General features: G+C 37.8%; 1 protein-coding gene across 5 annotated transcripts in view; it reads left to right on the top strand.

Moving 5' to 3' along the window:
- Positions 1-19,356, top strand: part of PDK3 (pyruvate dehydrogenase kinase 3) — a 134,798-nt gene that overhangs the window by 100,009 nt on the left and 15,433 nt on the right. For all 5 annotated transcript variants that reach the window (XM_043992822.1, XM_043992824.1, XM_043992823.1 and 2 more), the window contains 2 exons: positions 8,652-8,729; positions 17,156-17,232. In XM_043992822.1, coding sequence (XP_043848757.1) covers positions 8,652-8,729; positions 17,156-17,232 — 155 coding nt within the window. The remainder of the gene's footprint in view (positions 1-8,651; positions 8,730-17,155; positions 17,233-19,356) is intronic.

The raw sequence follows: 19,356 nt of genomic DNA, 5'->3' as shown, positions 1-19,356 counted from the left end.
GAATGAAGATAAGTGTTAATTGTAGAGTGAGAGGCATACTTAGAGAGGGAGAATACAGCATATGTGTATGTGGTAGGAGATTGGTGGAGTAGGATTCAGTTGGACACAGATGAAAATAAGCAGCAAGGGTTGGAGAGCAGAGTTTGCTCCTTGGCAGTCAGGAATTCATTATCCTGGGGCTTGGAAGGTTAAGAGGGCATGAAAATTTGTAATTATCTAGACAGATTTAGTTTATTTGGAGCAGGGTAGGGGGAACTTCACCAGTGAAGCATTTGACATTGTTGACCACTGTCTCTTCCAAGTATTTTCTCCTTTGTGGGTTTTCATAACATTGTTCCTTCTTGGTTCTCTTAACTATATGATCTACTTTGCTGGATCATCATCGATAGTACACCCCCTACATGTGGGTATACCCTAATACTCTAGGCCATCTCCTCTCCCCTCCCCTCTCCTCCTTCTCTCTCTCTCTCTCTCTCTCTCTCTCTCTCTCTCTCTCTCTCTCTCTCTAACTCATCAGATCTTGTAGGTTTAAATATCTCTCTGCTTATGACTGCCTAATCTATGTATTTGGCTCTCTTGAGCTCTAGTCCTATATTGCCTATTGACACATCTCAAATTCAATGTGCCCAAAAGGAATTCGTTATCTTTTTCCCCAAATCCAGATTCCAGGTAACATACCCAAGAATCAGAAATATTCTAGTGACTTCTCTGTCCTGGAGCTTGTATATTATTAGCCTATGAAAGGAGTATAAAAATTGCATTTGTGGGGGCAGCTAGGTGGCACAGTACATAAAGCACCAGCCCTGGATTCAGGAGGACCTGAGTTCAAATCCAGCCTCGGACACTTGATACTTACTAGCTGTGTGACCCTGGGCAAGTCACAACCCCAATTGCCTCACCCCCCCAAAAAAAACTTGCATTTGTGACAAAATTTTATAGGTGAATGGTGAGACCCCTGCATTGATTAGAAAAAGTTCTAACACATCGTGATACCCTTGTATTTGGGCCATCTTTGGGAAATCTCAGTAAAATAATTAATTTGTCTATGCTACTGATCACTAGATTAGACATAAAATATTCAGCACTACCTGAGAGGCTGTAGTAGGTTCTAGAGCACCACTAAGTCCTGATGAAAGCTATGGGAGCTTTTGCAATCTTGCAGCTGTGGCTCTGAGTCTGGGGAGATTTCATGATGAAGCTGTTGCCATCCTTGATTAAATAATCATAGATTACTTAGCATAAATGTACTACCCAGCTCAATGTGAAGTTATTTACTGTGTCAAAATGGCCAAGTAATTTTTAAGGAATGTAGTCAGATTAGCCAACTTTAGCACGATTGTGTCAGATGGGGGCAGTTGCACAGCTTATAGCAAAAGCTTGTAGGATCTTCTAGAAGAAGCTAGGAATTCAGTTGCTTTTCACAATAGCATACTGCCCACAGGCTAATGGCAGTGTGGAAAGGACTGATTTGGAAATAAAGCAGTGTTTGTGTTTCTACATTTCACAGCCATAGTACTGGTCACATTGATTTCCTATCACTAGAAATGCCTACAAGACAATATGCTCAGTATTTAAGCAGTCCTTCTGTATTGTATATGGGTCCATTCTGTAATTGCCTAGTATATGTCCAGGTAGGAAACAAGTACTGCTTTAGTCATATGGGGACATCACTTACAAATAGGATTCTGGGTGACAAGCATATAGAAACAGACGACACCAGGGGAACTAGCACCGAGTAGACACTCCTCTGGTAAGGTCTTGTAACCAGATGTTGTTATACCATGTTACTTAGTATATAAAAAGACCCCCCAGGAATCTTGATGAGCCTTAATTGGTGCCGTTTACAATCATCTGACTATTAAAGGTGATGAGATATGATACTGAGATTTAAAAATCCCATCCTTGAGAGTTTGAAGAAGGAATATGTGTATAGGAGATCTTAGATCATAAACAATGAAAAGGATGCTGGTCCTTACCTAATGAGCTGCAGAGGGTATAATTCTGTAAATCAGATATAGGAATGGGCAGAAGGAATATCATCTAATCCTTCATTAATCTGGTATTTCCTCTGAAAAATGCCTGGAAAATTCATGCTCCCCTACTTTGGTGGGATGAGGAAGATAGGAAAAAGAGCATTTGGGCAAGTATAGTATGGTATAATGGATAGAGAACCGGCCTTAGACACAGGAAAATTTAAATTTAAGTCCTCTGACATATACTGGGAGCAGGCATCAAGTCATGAACACTGCCCTAGTGAAGCCATATTTCATTTCGGGTGCCACATTTTAGTGGGCACCTAGAAGCTAGAAGATATCCAGAGGAGGCTACCCAGAATGGAAAGGGAACTTGAAATATTACCATATGAGGAGAATCAATTGAAGGAATTGGAGCCTGTAGAAAAAAAAGACTTAGAGGGGATCTAGTAGTCTCGCAAGACAGATTTTCATCTCACCATAAAGAATAACATTCTAGGTGGTGCAGTGGATAAAGTACCAGCCCTGGATTCAGGAGTACCCGAGTTCAAATGTGGCCTCAGACACTTGACACTTACTAGCTGTGTGACTCTGGGCAAGTCACTTAACCCTGATTGCCCTGGGGGAAAAAAAAGAATAACATTCTAATAATTACTGCAGTCAAAAAATTAAACAAGTAATCCCAGGGTGTAGTGGGCTCCCTCTCACCAGAGGTCTTTAAGCATAGTATGGACAATAGATGATTTGTCAGAGATTTCATAGTGGGGATTCATGCTTTGGGCAGAGGTATCATAGAGGGAGTCTGCACTTGAGACCTTTCCAACTCTATGAATCTATAAAACAGTTCTCACACAGATATCTTCAGGGCCCCAGAGGTCCACGGCTTACAAATTAGAAACTACAGATTTAACTTAATTCGGTTCCGTTCAGTTAGTACACATTAAGTACCTGCTATGCACAAGGCACAGTTTTTTGCACAGGCAATACAAAGACAGTCCTTGGCTTCCAAAAGCTAGCATTCTACCAGGAAATGCATACATATACACATATATGTATATGTAAATGTAACAAAATACTTTGAGAAGGGAGAAAGCACAGTTTGGAGGGATGTGAGTAGGGGAGGGGAAGGAAAGGTTTCCTGGAGAAAATGGCACCTAGGTTCAGTTATAATTATGATAATAACAACATTTATATAGCCTTTAATGTGTTAAACACTTTACTATTGTTAACTCATTTGGTCCTCACAGCAACCCTGGAAGAGAGGTGCTATTATTATGTCATTTCACAGCTGAGGGAACTAAGGCAAACGGAGATTAAGTGACTTGTCTAGGGTCATGCAGCTAGTAAAGTCTGAGGTCACCTTTGAACTCAGGTCTTTCTAACTCCCAGCCCAGTACCCTAGCTCTTTCACCACCTAGTCTCAAAGGAAAAAAAGGATTATAAGAAGTGGAGTTGAGGAGAAAGTAGCATGGAGATGGGAGATGAACTGTCTAGACTAGTTTGATTGAAACACAGAGTTCCTGGAGTCACATAGCATGAAATAAGGTAGGAAGGAGCCAGGTGGTGGAAGACCTTAAAAAGCAGGCTAAGGTGTATTGATATTTTATCCTCTAGGCATCTGGGAGCCCCTGTTTTGTTTCTTCTTTGGGCAGCAGTGGTTAATATTTATTTTATCTTTGTGTCTTTGTTTCCCAATTGAGTCAGTCACAGTGATCTATAAACAAACACTTAAGTTTATTACTTGGACTGATGTTTAATAAAGAAGACTTTACTATACAAAGCCTTCTACTATAAGTCTTTTTAAAAAGGGGAATCAAGCAGCACTCCCATTTTGTCAGTATCATTAACAATATAATAATTATTTTTCTACTTTTTTTTTTTTTAGTGAGGCAATTGGGGTTAAGTGACTTGCCCAGGGTCACACAGCTAGTAAGTGTTAAGTGTCTGAGGCCGGATTTGAACCCAGGTACTCCTGACTCCAGGGCTGGTGCTCTATCCACTGCACCACCTAGCTGCCCCCAATAATTATTTTTCAAACTTTAAAAAACTTCATGTTACTCTTTAGCCTGCAAATATAGACCACACAGTCATTGAAAATAGCTTCAGGTCTTGTGATTAAATTTTCTCTATCACATGATAGAGTTTTCCAAATTCACTGATTCATTCTGTATGAAAGTATTGTGCTATATGTGGTGGGGGAGAATGCAGAGGTGATCTCCCAAATTCTGTGGTTTTGTGAATATGCTGTCATTGCTATAAAAATAGTTTTTAGTCGTTTCTTAGCGTGCTGTCTGTTTATATTTCATAATATAGAGGTCTTCTGAAGGATAGGTTTCTACTTTTTAATGATAATATCTATATCATTAATCATGGCAATGGTAAAATGCACATGGGTAGTAAAAATGTTTTTGATGTTGTTAGCACTAAAACTTGTTGATTTGGAGGACTCTTTCTCCTACTCTGTGCTAACTTCTGTCACTAGATGGAGATGCAGCATAACGGTGCTCTTGGCTAACACAAAAAGCAAGTGGATCTTGAATTTGTGTTTTCCCTTTAAGTTTTGCATTTCAAAACTTTACATACTTCTGCTACACTGTTATAGATTTAAAAAACTTGACATTTAGCATAATTCTAAGGCTTTGTTAGAACCCTTCAGAGTTTTAAATTAAACTAATATATACTGTAATATACCATATTTAGGCTGCACATCTTCCCCACTCCCAAACCAAATCTGGCCTGTTGTATAAAACCTAAGAGAAGCATATAACTATACTCTTAGTACCCTAGACCCAGCTTAAGCTCCACTGCCTGTGCCAAGTGCTGCTGCTGCTAATACTGCAAGATAAAGAAAGCAGAGATCTCCTGCTTATACCCTGTTAGCATTGAATGCAGGCCCACAGTTACACAGCTGGGTCACATACTGGAGATGAGTTTCAGAGGCTCCATGCACCCCTGGGTAAGGTAAAAGGAGCAATTTAAACTATAGGAACAAAGTACGCTCATGCTGCAGTGAGCAGTGCTTTTACAGTTGTCAAAAAGTCTCATCTTTTTTGAGTGTAATGGGTCAGTGTGGAATTCTGTCAGTCAACAGCTAGATAAAGCTTTAGGAAGTTGTTAGAGGGTTGCCTGTGGTGGGTTTTGGCTTCCTCTTATTATCTTCTTCATTCATTTCATGTGTCCCTATCTCCTGACCCCTGGCAGAATGATGTCAGGGTCGTTCAGTCCAATGCTGTTACCAAAAGAACAGAGTATCACCGAGTAGTTCTGAGTAATAATGAGATGTCATGCAAAAGCCTTGTTTCTAAACTTTTGCAACTAAACTTAGTTTCCCATCACCTGAGAAGGAGTACCTAGTATTGGGGGAATCATATATTATACATACTCTTTAGTAACTGCCTTTATCATTACCCCAGTTCCCCTATAGATAGAGATCTAACTGCAAAACCATTTAACTCTTTGTCCTTTCCTGTATTCCTGCCTAAAGCAAGATAGGATGGCTAGAGATGTGTGATGGGGAGCAGATCCCTTAGATTTCTCTGTTTTCTTCCCCAAAGAGTTTGTAATTTGGACTAAATCTGTGATTTTACTGATCTAAGGAACTACCTGTGTGGAAATTACTTCCACTCTTACAGACTGGCAGCTCACCTGTAACTGATAGGTGGAGGCAGTAAGAAGGTAAGTCACCCACCAGTAGATGTCAGAGCCATAGCTTTATCCTGAGTCTCCCTGACTCCAATGGCAGCTCATTATCCATTATGTTCTGATGGCTCTCCACAGTTCAAAGTAAAACAAAAGTTTACCTTGAGTGAATATTCAACATAGGCTCCAGATATTCCCTGTAATACCACAGTAAATACCATCTCATTTTCTTCCTTGTACCTTCCATGTTTTCTCTGCATAGGTCCCATATTAATTGCTATCAAGGATGAGAAAGGAAATATAAGAAAGATGCTTGGGGCAGCTAGGTGACATAGTGAATAAAGCACTGGCCCTGGATTCAGGCGGAACTGAGTTCAAATGTGACCTCCAACACTTGACACTTACTAGCTGTGTGACCCTGGGCAAGTCACTTAACCCTCAATGCCTCGCACTTGTCCCCCCCCAAAAAAAAAGCCTTGAAGACATCTCAACCTAGCTGGGTAGATTTAAGGCACATACATATGCATTTTACTTGGATACTTTGAATGTCCCATTATTTCCCTTCACTGAACCAGATTGAAAGCAGTCTACACATTCACATAATATGTGATTCTCATGTTTTACTATAAATCCTCCATAGAAAACCTCTCGGGGGCAGCTAGGTGGCGCAATGGATAAAGCACCAGCCCTGGATTCAGGAGGACCTGAGTTCAAATAAGACCTCAGACACTTGACACTCACTAGCTGTGTGACCCTGGGCAAGTCACTTAACCCCCATTGCCCCACAAAAAAAAAAAAAGAAAACCTCTGAAGCATTTTGGTAGCCTTTTTTTTTATTAATGTCTTTTGTTTTTATATCACCTACATTTCCCATTTTATCTCTCCCCAACTCCTTCATGAGCCATCCTTTATACCAAAGATATGTCTTAAGTATTGTGAATATATCATTCAATCTGTCTGCTTGTTCTCTTAGAAAACCTGAGTTCAAATGTCACCTCAAATACTTAACTGTGTGATTCTGGGCAAATCACTTGACCCCAATTGCCTTAAACATCCAGTGCCATCTCTAATCGTCTTGATATATATCTTAACACTGGACCCAGATGACTCTGGAAAAGAGAGTGAGGTTGGTGACCTTGTAAAACCCTCCCTCATTTAAACCCAATTCAGTGCAAGTCATGACATCACCCGATGTCATGGTCCTCTTCAAGAACAAAGGACAAACAGCGACAATTTGTTCTCTTAATCTCACTGTCAAGGCCATCTTGTCATACATATATTCATTGATACCTTTTTGATTCTTAGTGGAAATCACCAGTGAGAGTGTATAGCAGCATATTTCCATCTGCATTGTAGTTTTTATTGGCCTTTCAGTTGTTTGTAATTTGCACTTTCTGATTGTTACATTCTATGTCATAGCCAAGTAGCATCACTTGGAAAATATTAGTATTGAAGAGATAAACTTTTGCAGCAGTACTCATTTTTAGATCATTGAAAGCACTCTGTAATTTTGCATACGCATTCCACAAGTATGAGCTTGAGAACCAGCCCATTATCCATCTGTAGTAGCTGTTTAAGATATATGTATTGGTGGTCTTATTCAGTGAACCATTTCTCCAATTCCATGTCATAATATGGGCAGTTTAGATTTTTCACACACTTTTCCCCCACAGTGTGAGTCGATTGTTGTAAATTTCACAGAGGTGGGAGGCTTTGTAGCACTTTAGAACTTGACGCAATTAATTTTGGAGTCCATTGTCATTTATAGGAAATTTGTGTTTTGCTTTGAATTTATGATGGCTTTCTTCCATATCACTGGCAAATATACATCTCCCTGTTTTAGACTTCTCTTGTTAATTTGCAACAGATTTTCAAAATAGTCCATGTAGTCAAGTCTGTCTTAGAATATTATATAATTTTGACATGTATGAGGCAAATTATTAAAATGGCTTTTTAGTTTGCATTTTGTTCTATATAAAGAACAGCTAGATGGTACAGTGGGTAGAGGATTGTGCCTGGAGTCAGGCAGACCTGAGTTCAAATCCTACCTCGGGTACTTACTGGTTATATGACCCTAGGCAAGTCATTTAACTTAGTTTCCTCAATTGTAAAATTAGAATAATAATACCACCTACCTCCTAGGGTTGTTGTGAGGATCAAATGAGATGTTCTTTGTAAAGCTCTTAGTACAGTGTCTAACATATAGTAAGCACTTAATATTTATCTCTCCACCCACCATCCGTCACTTATCTCTGAATATCACAAATTCTTCACAAAATTGAAAAAGTTAACTTGGCTAAGGCTTGTAAGGTTGAAATTTTTTAAGAGTCATAAGTACAATTTTTAAAAAGTAGAATCCTTGGATTTTAACCTGAGCTTGTAGAGATTGGTTGACTTTCTGAAGGCTACACAGATAATATCATTGTTAGATATGGAACACTATCTTCAGACAGTCAATGCTAGGGTTTCTTAATATGGTATATTTAAACTCTAAAATATATATATATATATATATGTATTTATATATCTTGAGAATTATTTCAGTATAATTGGTTTCCTTTGTAATTCTGTGTATTTTATTTTATGCATTTTGAAACATGATTCTGAGGGGTTCATAGGTTTCACCAGACTGAGAAGTTCCATTTCCCTTTGATCCCTGTAGCTACAAGTTAACTTTTACTTCTGAAATCTTCTAAGACTGATAAACTATTCATGTATCACATGCTAACTTTGATTTAATTTATTTATTTGAATGTTTTGACTTTCTGGCTAAACTTTAAATTCCATGAGAAGGGAGGTCATTTCTTATGCTTTTAATTATCTGCACCCAGCAGAGTACTCTACTCACTGTATGAATTCAAGTATTTATTGAATGAAATAGAGTAACTCTTAAATATATTTATTTTTAAAAGTCTTTTTTTTAACCTTTTCCTTTCAAGGTATAAGGAAGAATTCATAAAAATTGGACCCTTAAAATATTTATACATTTTTTTCCTTCCAGAAAAATAATGCAACTTTTTTTAAAATTTCTTTTTTCAGATGCATATGAAACAGCCAAGATGCTTTGTGAAAAGTATTATATGGTAGCCCCAGAATTGGAAATTGAAGAATTCAATGGTAAAAATAAAAATTCATTTTGTTTTTACATGTAGAAGGTGATTTAGTTACTTCTAAAATGAGCTATACTGTGTAAATGACTACTTGTGTGACCTTGCATAAGTCCCTTGAACCTTTCTGAGCCTCTGTTTCCTTATCTTTATAACAAAGACACTAATATTTGAGTATTAGTTGCATTATACCAACAACATTGTTGTGAGTCTCAAGTAAGAATATTTGTAAAATCAATGGTAAAATCAGTTTAGACTATTATTATTATTAGTCAATAAACATTTATTAAGCCCCACTATGTGCCAGGCACTGTGCTAAATTCTGGGGCTACAAAGAAAAAGCAAAACACAGTCCATACTCTCAAGGAGCTCGAAGTCCAGTGTAGGAGACAGCATTCAAACAATTAGGTACAAACAAACCATATGAAGGACACATTGGAAATAATAAGCAAAGAAAGGAATGAGAAGTGGGGGGGGGGGGGTCAGGAAAGGCTTCCTGTAGAAGGTGAGATTTAATCTAGATTGAAGGAAGTCAGGCAAGCCAGGAGGCTTGGGAGACAGCCAGCAAAGATGCCCAGAGTCAGGAGGTGGAATGTCTTGTTTGAGGAAAAGCAGTGAGGTATTATCATTATCCTTGTTATTTATAATCATCACCACCCTATGTGCTTGTGTTACTTTAAAAGCCTTTTCTCTGCTTTTCTTCTCTTTGGTATCTCTCTTCCAACCCATCCTGCACACTGTGACCAGACCTTTTTTTTTAATAACTTGTTTTTTAAACTTTGAAGCTAAACCTAATAAAATGAGCATTTCCATATAAATGTGGAACCTCACCCCCAAGTATGTTTATGTGTTAAATTATAAATTTCCAGTAAGTACCACTTGATTTTCCTTTTAAGTATATAATAAATTCAACATGTAACTTTCCAAGTTGCCCTGCTTTATGTGTTCCCTTCTGGTTTTCCTTCTTTTCTATTCATTAAAAAATACTTCAATAATCCTTTTTTTCTTTCTTTTGTTTTTATAGTAACCCTTTCACTAGCCCTGCTTTCCCATCCACCTACTCCCACATGGAAAAAAAAAGAATGACAAAGAAAAACAAGACCTTTTTAACATATGTATAGGCAAGCATAACAAATTCTCATTTTGGCCGTGTCTGAAAAAAAAGGAAACTAGTCTTAATTAACAACTTTTTTTTATCATGTCACTCTCCAGTCCCAAAATATTAAACTACTCTCCTTTCCTTACTATATCAAGTATGAATTCTTTTGCCTGGCTTTCGGGGCTCGCAAAAATCTGGTATATTTCATTCTTTCACTCCTTCATTTACTCCACAAGACTTTGTTAAATGCCTGCAATGTAACAGGTATTCTGTCAGGCACTAAGTAAGCAAACAGTATTTCCCAACACTCCACAACTTTCACCTCTGAGTTCATGCCTGCTCTGGCTGTTCTGTGAACCTAAGATGCTTATTTATACCTCATTTTTATTCATATCATTCCCCTCATGGAAGTCATCTCCCTTTAACCTTCCTTCTTCTGTTCACATCCTTCAAGGCCTAGCTTAAGTCCCACTTCCCCCATAAAATCATCCTCACCTGACTAATTGGGCCAAGATTTATGTTTGCCTTTTCTGAGTTCTTGTAACTTCTACTGTGTATTTTGACAATCATATTCTTATAGCACTGTATGTCAGTTCCATCTCTGTAACATAGTTAAAAGCTGTCTAAAAACTTTTTGCTCTCATGGATTTCAGGGTCTGCATTCCTCATGGAAGCAGGCACACAAGATTAATAGATTTCTACCTCAATGGAACCTTTGAGAACATCTAGTCAAACCTCCTCACTTACAAATGAAACGAGACCCAAAAAGGGGAAGCAGCTTGCTCATTAGTTGTGCTAAACTTGTGTGTGAGATCTGTGGGCTTGGGGACTATCTTATCTAATCTTTTTTTTTTTTAATCCTCAGGTCTAATTCAGTCTTCTGCAAATAGTAGTCATTTAATATGTGGGCCTTTTTTTTGTTGAATAAATGAATGAACAAATAGGCACTTATTAAAAATTCATTTAATTTAAACATACTTCAGTATTAGAAATAACAAATCTTAACTGGATTTGACCTTAATGTTTTGAGGTCCTCCTGACTAACACCTTTAAATCTACAGTAGTTTTTCATCCTATTAAACTTAAATGTGGATGAGCTAGATTGGAAGATAGCTAAAGACTTTTTTTTTCCCCTGGGGCAATAGGGGTTAAGTGACTTGCCCAGGGTCACACAGCTAGTAAGTGTCAAGTGTCTGAGGCCAGATTTGAACTCAGGTACTCCTGAATCCAGGGCTGGTGCTTTATCCACTGCATCACCTAGCTGCCTCTGATAGCTAAAGACTTTTAGGGGTCACTTTTACCACATAAGAACTATTAATTGTTTGCAGTTTAGAGGAGCAGCATCTTTTTCTCTAGTTCAAGTTAGGTTTGGTTTTGTTTTCAGTAAGAAACTTCATTTTTGTAGAGAATTCCTGGTAAAGGAAATCATCTCTACAAATATAGATCCACAGCTGCTTTGCCACTTTTCATCTTTAAAGAGTTGCTTTCGAGCACTAAAACGTTAAGTTAGGTGCTCAGGGTAATACAGCTAGTGTGTCAGAAGCCAAGTCTTCTTGACTCTGGGTCTGACTTTTTACCTACTATGCCACACTGGAATGGAATAGATTTCCTTTCCTAGGGAGGCTGCATTACTGTAAAAGGAACAGTTAATTCCCTGCTGAAGAGTAGTAGAGCAGCCTAATATGAGAGAAATAAAGAAGTGAATGCATTTCCTTGTTTTCAGAGTGTGTTGTTGGGAATGGGATAAATACTCCAGGAAGAGTTGCATCCCTTTTCTACATAAATTTGCTACAACACTTAAGTGGACTTGGTTTATGTATCCCTGATTAGAAACATCTTAGTAGTCCCTCTGTGTCTCTTCCTACTGGTTGGGTGTGATTTGACTTAACTGTCCAGATTTATATTTGTCGAACTAATGGAACTTAAATTTCCAGGTAGTAACAAATTGCTCTTTTGAGTTAATGGCAGCATTACTTCCTCTGAAATCCACAGCAGCTAGTCTTTTCTTATCGATTCCAAGATGCCAGCCAGCTGTGTCAGCACATTCATTACTAGCCGAGATTGTCACACTGGGCAAATTGAGCGCCTATGTGATAGGATTTAAAAAAATAAATAAAATAACAACCTATTTCTGGTTGTACCTCATTGCTAATTTTTGGAACCCTCTTTTCTTATAATTAAATAAATCTAGCATGAGTATTAGTTTGCTATTCTCTCACATGGTATAAGCATGTGTTGCTTTGGGAATATGTTTAAAGAATATTCCTCACTTGTGACAAGTAAATGTTTTCTCTATGGAAATGGAAAATTGCCACTGGATATCTCTTAAAAATTTTAATGTTTAATAGATGCCTCCGTTCTAAATGGATTCACACCTATAATGCAATAAAATTAGTGTCAAAAAGAAATTCTGTAGGTTTTCTTCAACTAGGTTTTAACAAAGTATGTGACAGTCTCTTGTGCTATTCTTGTGGACAAGGAGATACATAGGTTAGACTGTAGTATAATTAGGTCAATTATAACAGGACCTGTAGAATAGCCATTAATGGATCAATTTATACATAGAGATCTTTAGTAGAGGTGCCCAGATAGCTGTGCTTGGTCCTCTTAACATTTAACATTTTTCTCTGTGACTTAAAGGCATAGATGGCATGCCTAGAAATAACTCTCATGGGGCATCTCAATTTCCCTAGGTCTGAAATAAAACTCATTTTTTCCTCCTCCAGAATTCTCTATTTCTGTTGAGGTTATGTTCCTTCCAGTTACCCAGTGTCATGGGTAAGAGAGGGAATATCAGAATCATCCTTGATTCTCCTATCTAATCATTTGGCAAGTCACATCTGTTCTACTTCCATAATCTCTTACATCCATCACTTTCTTGACCCACACTCAGGTCCACATCACCACTAACCTGCACTATTGCAGTAACTTCATGATTGGTCTCCCTACTTCTAGTCTCTCTTCTTTCCAAGTCATCTTCCACAGCTTTCCAATTGATTTTCCTAAGACATAGATTGGATCAAGTTACTTGGCTACTCAAAAATCTTCAGCAATTCAGACAAAGTACAAAATTATCAGCCTGAAATGTATAGCCCTTCACAATCTGGTTCCCATTTACCTTTCCATTTATGCCCTTCATCTTTGTCTTCTATTCTGACTCCCTCCTAGCTTGGCTGTTTCCTGCCTCTTTTCCTTTGTACAAATGATCTCCCACATCTGCATTACATTGCCTTTTCACCTTTACCTCTTAACTTTCCATTGTGTTTCCTTACCTGTTGTATCCCTTTAACACTGTGCCTTATACATAGAAAACACTTAGTTTTTGTTGCAGTGAATTATTTAAAGTTTCCTTTGCTCAGGAATCTTCAGTGGGCCCCTACTACATTCTGGCTAAAGTCCAAGTCCAAACCCAACTCCTGTATCCTGTCATTCATTTACTTCACAATCTATCTTCCAATTCCAGCTTTATTGCCCACTTTTTCCCCATATGGACCCTCCATTCTAGGCATATTGTGTGTGCTGTCAGGACAGTTCTTTGTATCCCCCTCTAGCATTTAGCTCAATGCTTTGTATAACTTATGTATCCAATTATGTGTATTAATCACAATGGTGCTTGGCACAGAGGCACTTAATAGGTACTTGTTGATTTATTGATTAGCTTTCTTACTGCCCACTCAGCTCAGGTGGCACCTCCTAGAATTTATCTTGTACGTTCTAGTTTACTTTGATGCTTTATATTTTAATATTTTCCCCAGTTACATGTAAAAACAATTTTTGACATTTGTTTTTAAACTTTTTGAGTTCTAAGTCCTTCTCCCCTCCTGCCAAGGCAGCAGGTAGTTTCATATAGGTTATACATGTGTAGTCACACAAAACATTTTTCTATATTAGTCGTGTTGTGAAAAAAAACCAGGCCAAAAATAAAAATCAAACAAGAAGTATTCCTCACTCTGCATTTGAGAGCATTTTCATCATAAGGGTAGACAAGTTCTTGGATACTTACAGTGTTAGAGAGTTGCCTGAGAGTGACATACAGCATGTCAGACAGGGAACTTGAATCCAGGTGTACTGGCCATAAGGCCAGCTCTCTCTATACACTGGTGCTGCCTCTTGGCCTTTACCTCTATTTTCTTGGAATTGTACATTGCCGTCACTTTGTGCATTGGTTTTTCTTCCAAAAGGCAACTCTTGACATCTCAGTACAATCTTCCTGCAAGGGCATCCCAACTTTTGGTGTATTCTCTCTTGTGCACCTCTTTAGAAGCAGCTGGTGGCACAGTGGACAGGACACTGGGCCCTGAGTCAGGAAGACCTGAATTCAAACTCAGCCTCAGATACTTACTAGGTATGTGACCCTGGGAAAGTCACTTAACCTCAGTCTTCCTCAGGGTCTTCATCTGTAAAATGGAAATAATAATAGCACTTATTTCACAAGGTTGTCATGGGAACCAAATGAGATAATATTGATAAAAAGTACTTAGTGCAGTGCTTGGCCACGTGGTAGGTGCTGTGTAAATGCTTATAGCCTTCCCTTTCTCTCAGATTTATTTATTCAGTTTCTCATCACATGTTTGTTTGCTTTGGGGCTTAATCTTCTCAGCTTGTCTTAACAGTGCCTTGTTAGGGCTCCCTTACTCAATTCAAGATAATTTAACAAAAATTTGTTCAGCAACTAGTGTATATAAGGCATATGTGCTAGGTACTAGGTGTACAAAGTTTTGTTATTGAACAGGCTTTGGACTTAAGCAACTTAGAATTCTTCTGGGGCATAAGATACATATGGATAACTCAATGCAAGTGTATGCAAAATTATTTCACGGGTGAGAGCACTGACAACAGGGAGTGTTAGAAAAAACCTCATGTAGAAGGTGACACTGAACTAAGCTTTAAAGACAACTAGGATTTCCAAGAGGTAATGTTGACAAGAAAGAACATTTCTGGCCATGAAGGACAGTAATGTGTAAAAAGGCTCAGTCAGAGCATGGAAAGTTGTGTATGGGGAATAACAAGCAGATCACTTTTGCTAAATGTAGCATGATCGAATAGAAATAATATAAAATAAATATGGGAAGATATACAGGAACAAGATTTTGAATAATTTCAAATGCCCAACAAAGACATTTTTAATTAGAAGGCTATTGTAATAGTCTAAGTAAGAGTTAATAAGGGATTTAAGGCATTTCAGGGTCTCCCTTGGCATCTTTGGTTACTGAGAGAAATCACTGACCACCATAACCTAATTAATTGATTATTAATTACCCACAAACTCTGTCACTCAAGATTTTCAGTTGTCTCAGTTTGGACCAATTGTTATATTTTCAGTGTGAGCATTTATACCTCAGAAATCTGCAAAGGCTATATCAGGACTTGATTTATATTGTTTGTTAATTGTCTAGACTTAAAGTGATGGAGAAAATATTCATAATGCATATTAAACTTAAAAACTTATCTCCCTGTTAAATATTTGCCAGCACACCACTGGGCAGAGCAGAGTGGACCTGAGGAGGGATAGGGGATGGGGGTGATGAAAGGGCAGAAGGTGTTTTTTCACCCAGGCAGCCTTAGATTCTCAACCATAGAGATTTAGGGAGAAAAGAGTTGGTTAACCGTAGTTTGAATGATTAAAATAGCATTTCTTTAATTTTTTTTCCTAGGTAGGCCCTTTTTAGTGCTAATTAAGGAATCATTTTTCATTTTTTTCCTCCCAACAAAATGGAAGCAGTAATTTCATGTTATTACCTATAAAAAGGAATCATTGCCTCTTCTTTATAAGAAAAGAAACAGGCTCAGATAAAATAAGGGATTTGGAGGGAAAACAGGAAAAGGATTACACAAGGTCTGGGTGTAGCCTCAGAAAAGATTTGCATTTTTTTGTGGACTGACTGGAGAGTAAAATATCTTGAATTATAGTGGTACCGTAGATCATTGTGTTCTAGTCAATCAAAAGGAAGATTTTATGTGTAGTTTGGAGTCTTCATTGGTTCCCATCTGAGCATGCTTAAGTGTTCACAGCCCCTTTTGCAGCCTGGTAAGCTACCTGTGCATGTTTCAGCAATTCCAAGAGCTGAGGCCCAAAGTAAGTTATGCATAATCATATAGCAATAATATAGCAAAATTTGAATTCTCCATGATTTTGAATTTCTAAAATGCCACACCCCAGCTAATCATCCTTAATTATGTTTAAGATTGCATATTGTTTGTTGCTGTTAGTTTGAATTTACTGTAATCTAGGTAGGTGTGTTATATATTGCTATAATCTGTGGTTAGTTTTTTCATAAAGTCCCTATCAGCAAATTTGGAGCACAGTGAGAGTGTAGAACTCTGAAGTTCTAGTAAAATCCTTAATTATATAGTTTAAACCTTTTTTTTTTTTGGATGGGGATAAAAGTAAGAATCCATACTTGTGATTTCATTGATGTTTGGAACTCCCATTGTAGAAACTCCCTCTACATAGGCAGATTTAAATAAATCGATAAGCATTTATTAAGCACCCACTATTGCCAGGTGTTGTGCTGGAGATAATAATACAAGAATGAAACTATCTTTACTCTTAAGGAGTTTATATTCTAATGGGGAGATAATTTAGTACGTGAAAGGATAAGCAGAATAAAAAAAATAAATATAAGATAGTTAAATACAACCTAGGAGAAAGCACAAGCAGTTTTGGGGATCAGGAAAGGCTTAGTGTAGAAGATGGTAGTTGAACTATGTCTTGAAAGGAAAGAAGAATTTTCTAATTTGTGATGAAGAGTGAGCTCATTTCAGCCTTGGGATAGCCAGAACAAAGCTACTGGGATTGGTGAAGCACAGTTGTATGTGAAGCCAGTGCTGTGCCCGATTGCAGAGTATGGGAGCTGGAGCTGAAGGGACATCCCACAATCCTGGAAAGATAGTTTGGGGCCAGGCATGAAGGGTTTTAAAAGCTAAAAGGAGGACTTGGTATTTTATCCTAGAGACTCTTTTTTTATCCTGGAGTTTATTGAATAGAGGAGTGACAGGGTCAGATGTGAGCTCAAGGAAAATCACGTTATCAACAATAGAGGATAGGATAGTGGGGAGGGACCAGAGAAACCAGTTTGGAAGTTATTTGAACTGGTCTGCAATTTATACTTCTAGAGAAATTATTAGGGCACTGTCAGATAAAGTGATTTAGCCAGAAACACCTAGTTATTTAATCGGGAATCTTCTTAACTCCCAAGATCAGCCCTTTATTATAAACTGCTTGTGCTTTCTGTCTACCTCTTAGACGTGCATTATATATACAACACAAACGTTCTTGCGTCTTTTCATACTTTTGTCCTTCAATGAAGGCTTTGTTTGTTTTTGTTTGTTTTCAGCAAAAGCTCCAGACAAACCTATTCAGGTAGTTTATGTGCCCTCACATCTGTTTCACATGCTGTTTGAATTGTTCAAGGTAAGTGAACCTAAAAATGTTGAAACATCTTCATTTTAAGTTACTTTGATTGGTCTGTAACATTCATTAGATTAGCATAAGAATAGCACTTTGTATAACCATTTAAAAAGTCCTATTTTGATATCCTGTGTGTTTATTGTGTATCTTATACTGTATAATTCAAAGTTGCTGTGTACAGTATATTTTCTATGAGTATTGGTACACATTGATCTGGAAACAATTTCACTATAGTGAATTTTAGGTTCTGTTCATATTGGACGATGTTAATTATGTGAAGTGATGGGTACTATGGACATAGTTGTTATTTGTCCTTCATTCTCAAAGAGGACTATGACATTGGGATGAACTGGATTTAAGTGAGGGAGGGCTGTGCAAGGTCACCAACCTCACTATTTCCTCCATCTGGGTCCAGTGGCAAGATATATATCAGGATGACTGGAGATGGCCCACATGTTTAAGGTAATTGGGGTTAAGTGACTTGCCCAGGGTCACACAGCTAGTACATGTCTGAGGTGATAGTTGAATTCAGGTTCTCCCAATTTCGGGGCCAGTGCTCTATCCACTGTACCACCTAGCTGCCCCACTTTGGACATACAAGTTCCTGGAAAAGACTTTAATGGATGATACACAGATCACAAATATATCTATTAATATCTTATATTTCCTAAAATTGCCATCATTCCTGTGATATACTCTTAGCCTTTTACATACCTAAGTTAGTCAAATTAATTTTCACATATCTGAAGCATGGAGAAAATACAAAGGAGATGGAGGGGAAAAGAGAAGACTCTTTAGTAACTTCCATTACGTTTCAGCTCTTGTTGACTTAAGTTGTGGTGGATCTCTTTTGTTTTCACTTCCAGTAATAATTGGGTAAATTTACAATAAAAAAATGTAGTCATTGGGTTTACAGAAGCAGAACCACTAGAAGAAGACATTTTGATCTAAATTTTCATAGTCATGCAGCATCAATTGTGCACCTGAGAGATCACAGTTGTACTGATTTGCTTCCAAAAAATTATAGTGTTAACTGATAGCACTTTTTAAGGTAGAGATGTGGGCATTCGATTATGAATGTTCTCCTCCATAGCTGTGAGTTTTTCAGGTTTGCTTCTTTTAAAAACCTGATACTTCTTTTACTTTTTCACAGCAATATGCGGAAAACATGAATCTTTTCTTTGCTGTTGAACTCCCTAGAGGAAAGGTGTGTTCTATAAATATAGAATGATACATGTGATTTTATATGGAAGTATCAGCTTTGTAGCCTCAGTCCACGTGAACATTTCAACATTTATTTAAAAATCCCGTTAGAATGATAGTCCCCAAAGTTTTGATCTCATGCTCCTCTGTAAATTAAAAAAATTAATTTAAAAATTTGTACCCCAATATCTGAATATTTAGTTGTCAATTATATACATTATAAAATTTGCACAGAAATTAGAATATAAAAAGGATGAGATAAATATGAAATAATAATAATTGATGTGAGTCAATAGGGAGCCAGTAGGAAATGTATTGAGTAGAGGAATGACATGGTCATATTCTTATTTTTGGAAAATCATTTTAGCACCTGTGGAAAAGACAGATTGGAGAGGGGAGAGATTTGAGGGAGACCAATTAACAGGCTATTAAAAACAGTCTAGGTAACAGGTGAGGAAAGCCTGAACTTGGGTGATGACTCTTTGAGTAGAAAGGAGATGGATTTGAGAGATGTGAAGATAGAAAAAAACAAGATTTGGGAACTTATTGGATATGTGGGCTGAGGGAAAGTCAGGAATCAGGGTTGATATAAGGTTGTGATAACCAGGATGACTAGATAGTTGGTGATATGGGGAAGAAAGATAATGTAGTGATTTCTGTGATGTTGACCATAATCTTTCCAAGTCTCCTCACCCTTTATGGCTGTCCCACCTAGAATGAAAGGAGAGAAGGTGGTTCTCATTAGTCACTGCCCCTGGGCACAGACACAGAGCCCATCTCCCAGGGTCACCTGCCATAGACAGGAAATGGGGTTGGGGGGTAGAATTTCCAAATGGCTCCTGCACAGATGCAATTGTGGGCACCTAAGTCCTGAGGTCCCTACCCAAAGCTTAGAAGGAGAGCAGTTAGAAGCTTGCACGGAAG

Source organism: Dromiciops gliroides, chromosome 3, assembly GCF_019393635.1.
Source record: "Dromiciops gliroides isolate mDroGli1 chromosome 3, mDroGli1.pri, whole genome shotgun sequence".
NCBI classification, from domain to species: Eukaryota; Metazoa; Chordata; class Mammalia; order Microbiotheria; family Microbiotheriidae; genus Dromiciops; species Dromiciops gliroides.
Note: the sequence above shows the minus strand (reverse complement) of the source record. Positions and strands in the feature narration are given on the sequence as shown.